We start from the raw sequence: 4,794 nt of genomic DNA on the forward strand, positions 1-4,794 counted from the left end.
TCTGTAGTAGCTATCATTTCTATATGCATGGGGGTATGAGAGCCTTCCAAAACACGATCTTCAAAGCCTGACCCATTAAAGTATGTTTCCTGTGTGTAATCTCATTGCTTTTGTAGGTGATTCTTTTTTTAATTTTATACAGTCTTTTATATTGCCATTGTCATACTTCCAGCAGTATATTAGGCAACAGAGAATCTGATTGACAGCAGCTGTATCTGACATTAGCTTCTGGAGTTATTGTTTCTTTTAACATGTGAAGAAAATGGAGGCTTTCCTCAGGAAGGTACTGCAAGGAAAATGAAAATTATTTATAGGATATTTATTTTATTCATAATGAAGTTGAAGCTTGGTGAAAGAAAACTTTTGAAGAAACTGATCAATAAAGATATTTTTACACAGGTGCATGTATTTGCCTCAGTAGGAGTTGTGTACAGTGAAGGAAGTCTCTATTGAAAAACATATTGTGATGCAAACTAAGAGGACAAAGATCATCTTAAGTTAAATTCAAGTTGACAGATGCATACCTTCCTATGCAGAGTACTGGTCAACTGCCATGTAGGAAGACCATTTGTGTTTCTTGTACGTAGTAACATTATCCAAGAAAACTGTTATCTTGATAGAGGCTGGATTACTGACTATAGTAGAACCTGTTATAAGATAAAGATGGAGCAATCTGCAACCAGGCATATAGAGCACATATTAGCAGCTGAGGCAATCTTATTGCATTACTAAGCAATGCATTTATTTCCTGGGATTTATAAAATTGCTACCAGGGTCCCCATCCCCATCTTTTGTTTAAATCTATGCTGTTGTGATGGCCTTCCTGTATGATACAGCACGTAAAAGATCAGTCATTTTATAGAAGTCCCTGTTCAGCTGTAATGGGTTCATTCTTTGAGTCACCAGTAGTCTTTCACCCCTTTGTACTTCTGTTAAGCACTGTGTGAGGGGATGATTGGTGGTAAGGATGAAGGGCAAATTTTCCATCTTTCACAAGGACATTATTGCCCTCGATCTTCAATTCAGATATCTGCCCAGTTCAGTAACAGACTTTCATATAAGTCAAACTATTTGTCTCCTGAGTCTCTTCCCTAAAACATACACAATACTCTTCACAAAATAAAACTTTGTGAGTGCAAATGGTGAGGACGTTATCCTTTCATTTAGACATTTCATCTCCTTTCATTTAACTAAATTGTTAAGACCTAAATTGACTTCTTGTGGCATTGGTTCAAGGACTAGGAGACCCAGAGATCGTTCAAGTGGATTTCAGGATGTGTAAACCCTGCTTAAGAGTTGAAGAGAAAATAATGTTTTTCCTCAGGCTTGTTCCCCTTTGTCAGACAGAAACAGCATGATGTTTCCTGCACATACATTTTTCTAATCACTTCCTAATTGTACTTCCAATTCAGACACTAATTTTAACAGGGCTATGTAGATACTAATTTTAACAGGGCTGTCTTGAAATTTTGTTTGCCACCTCCAGCTAATTAGGTTACTGTCTATTAGTTTCCAGCATAGAATCTGATTGGATCATCACTGGAGAAAACTATTTATAAATTACCCTTGTGGTTTGTCAAAATGTGCTCAATCAAATTCTTTGACTCTCTCTATATCTTATTCCAAAACTTGTCTCTTGTGCTCAAGATACCAAATCCTGGTTTAAGCAGCTATGACATTTTTGTCCTGTAGTGTGTCCAGAGGTGGCTGCAATAAACTGGAATTCAAAAAATTTTGTTTGGCATTTGAAAAAGGCGATGAACATCTGAGCATTCTTTTTCATCAAAGGAATGGCTTTTTGAACCTTTTGTAGATAAACATTTTCAATGCTGTGCTTTACGTAATAAGCTTTTTATTTTGCTGTTCTTTGTATTTATAAATGTACTTGTATTTTAATGTATTCTGTTCTTCTTGTGACTAGCTCCTGCCTCTTTAGAATCTTCAAGCAGTATAGAACAGGAAAAATACCTGCAGGCCTTGCTGAATGTGATATCCGTCCACTGCAAAATGAATGGCAGTAATACTCTCACTGTTAGACCAACAATTGCTCTGTCTCCAGGTAAAATTGGTTTATATAGTGCTTTTCTACGGTTAAGTTGAGAAGTGAGTTTTCTCTGATTTGATGTTAGTTCAGTTTGTGCCATATCAATTCTGTTGTTCCTTTGTTGTTGTGCTTTCCAGATAGCTTATTCACTCTTATTTTCAGTGAGTGTGTTTTCCGTATATAAAGGATGTTTATAATCTTTCCCAAAATATTTTTCAGTATTCTTAGTCTGACAGGAAATGATTATTCACCTGTGGGTCATAGCATTTGATGAAATTCTCTTGAGTATGATGGGCCATTCTTGAGGCATTGGTAGTTTATTACAATTCTGAAATACAATTAAGTTCCCCAGAATATCAAGATGCCCAATCTTTCCAGAGTTTTTCTATATCAAATGCAACAAAATACACTGAGTTATGCATATGTGGAATCACGAAGGAATGAATCCATGTTTTATTTCAGTTATTTTGTGATGAAACCTGGTAAAGTTTATGTGAAGGTAACCCCAGTGTCTTAGAAAGAGGAGTATGCGACTTGAAATTGTGTCTGTCTTGTCTTACTCACTTGGTGGTAATATAGCCAAACAGTGGCTTTTCTTGTAAAATAACACCATTCCCAAAGTGTGCATGCTTTGCTTCATTTATTGTAAAATATGTTGATTGCTTAGCTGTATCTAACATCTCCATACTGTTGCAAATGTATATGTGTCAAAAAAATAAATCTGAAGTACAAAATTGGCAAGAAATAGCTGTATTGTGTGAAAAAGGTCATTTTTATCAGTTATGTTAAGCGTTACTCTGAGTAACTCTGTAGTTTTTTAATCTTGTATTCTTTTTTTGGCTGACTTTAGGCACTGAAAGGAGGGCTTCAAGAATGTCTACTGTGTTTAAGCAGGTAGTGCCAGGACATTTGGATGTAAATCTATCCAATAGCTTTGCTCGAGGAGGTTAGTAAGACTAGCTCAAAGTCTATTACTTGAAATAATAAATGCTAACAAAATGTTAGTGAAATAAAAATAATTACACTGCTTACCGATTCATTACTCTGTGGAACAACAAAACAGAAATTACAGATTAGCCTCAGTCTGTAACAGTATTCAATTACTTTATTTCTGTTTAAGTCCTTTACTTACCATTGAAATAAAGTTTGGTTTGTGTTGGAAATTAGTAGAAAACTAAGCACTCAATTAGGAATTCTGTATCTAAATACTTTGTGATTCATCCATATTTTTCATTCATCTGAAATATATGGCCTGAAAATGCATACTTTATATTAGGATTGAATGCACTTTAGAGTCTCCAATTACAGATCATTCTGGCATTTGGCTGAAGATTAGCTGATGCTTCGTAAAGTTAATTTTAATCTAGGTAAAGGAGGGATTTATGTGGCCAAGCTGTAATAAGTAGGGAGATAAAGTGTGTTCTTTGGAAATAGTGTTCTTAGGTACAAGGGCTCATCGCTGTCTACAAGAGGCTTTCATTCTGTGAAGTGGATTCCAACTACTTTGTTCTTCTAGTACGATTAAATTGTTATGATTTTCTACGTGAAATACACACATAAATTAGTGCATCAAATTCCTTAATTACATGTTTGTTAGGATAGGGATTAATCTGTTTCCCAAACAGGAGCATTTTGTGTTTTGTTTATTACCTTTTAGGCGTGGAGGCTGCTTTTACAATTATTTCTAAGCATCTAAAAGTTGCTTCTCTTCCTTTTTGACTCCTTCCAGCTTTGTGAGCAGTGCATTAACTATTTTGCAGCAAATGCAGCTCAGATTTTCAGAGGTGGGAGTGAGAATGGCTGTAAGATACCTCATCTAAAATTAGTTAGATCTACTTTGACCTGCTGAGGTCCTTTCCAACCTAAATTGTTGTGTGATAGAAAAACTGTAGCTTCATATGGGGAAGAATAAAACAATTTTTTAAAGAAAAACTTCCAAGAGACATTAGAGAAATGCAGGAAGGAAGAAGGCAGGAGAGAGGGAGAAATGAAAGAAGAAAGGAAGATGCTCAGAGCTGTGTAGAGAAGTTATGTGAGAATTGTAGCAGAAGGGAAGAGAGGAAGGGCAGTTAAATGGTGATCACTGAAGAATGGAACGTTCCGTGCATTTTCATTAATCATAGTATATGCACATTTTATATCTAAAAGTTCTGTTTATGCTCACTGCCTTGTTTTTGTAGTACGTGGAGATGAAAAAACATAGTGATTTTAATTGGATAAGTAAAATGGCTAGGGACCTAAGAGAACAGGAGTTCATAGGGTCTGGAATTGTTAGATAAATTGGTGACTGTGCCCAGCTTGCCTATGTACTGAAATAGTGAGAATGCTGGGTAGCTGACAGCAGACATTTGGTTGTATTCCATCCTCTTGTGTTGGGACAAAAGTGCCAACAGCAAAGTGGTGCTGAGGGGCAGTGAAGGTGCTCCAGATAAGTAAGGGAAAGCTTGCTGGTTGGCTGTGTGGACGTTGTCTTTTGAAGATAAAAGGATTACTGAAATAACTATTGCTGGTTTCTGGGGTTAGAGTTTGTAGTAAGTGTGATGGGATGAATTTGTTACTCCTTAGTGAAGAAAAGAGGAGTCTCGAGGCAGTATTAGCTGGCAGACATGTTGTTTTGTTGGATGTTGAAGTCTCTTGGCTAAATTTCAGCAGTAATCGGGAAGAGGGCAGAGAAGTTATCTTGTGTCTTGCTGGATCGATGCCACACCTGCTCTATATATCTGAAAGGTGTAATTACAGCCCGGTATCTG

General features: G+C 36.4%; 1 protein-coding gene across 1 annotated transcript in view; it reads left to right on the forward strand.

Moving 5' to 3' along the window:
- Window positions 1–4,794, forward strand: part of SBF2 (SET binding factor 2) — a 217,886-nt gene that overhangs the window by 178,759 nt on the left and 34,333 nt on the right. The window contains exon 27 of the mRNA XM_009890946.1: window positions 1,922–2,059. Within this exon, the coding sequence (XP_009889248.1) occupies window positions 1,922–2,059 (138 nt within the window). The remainder of the gene's footprint in view (window positions 1–1,921; window positions 2,060–4,794) is intronic.

This window comes from Charadrius vociferus, unplaced genomic scaffold, assembly GCF_000708025.1.
Source record: "Charadrius vociferus isolate BGI_N301 unplaced genomic scaffold, ASM70802v2 scaffold248, whole genome shotgun sequence".
NCBI lineage: Eukaryota > Metazoa > Chordata > Aves > Charadriiformes > Charadriidae > Charadrius > Charadrius vociferus.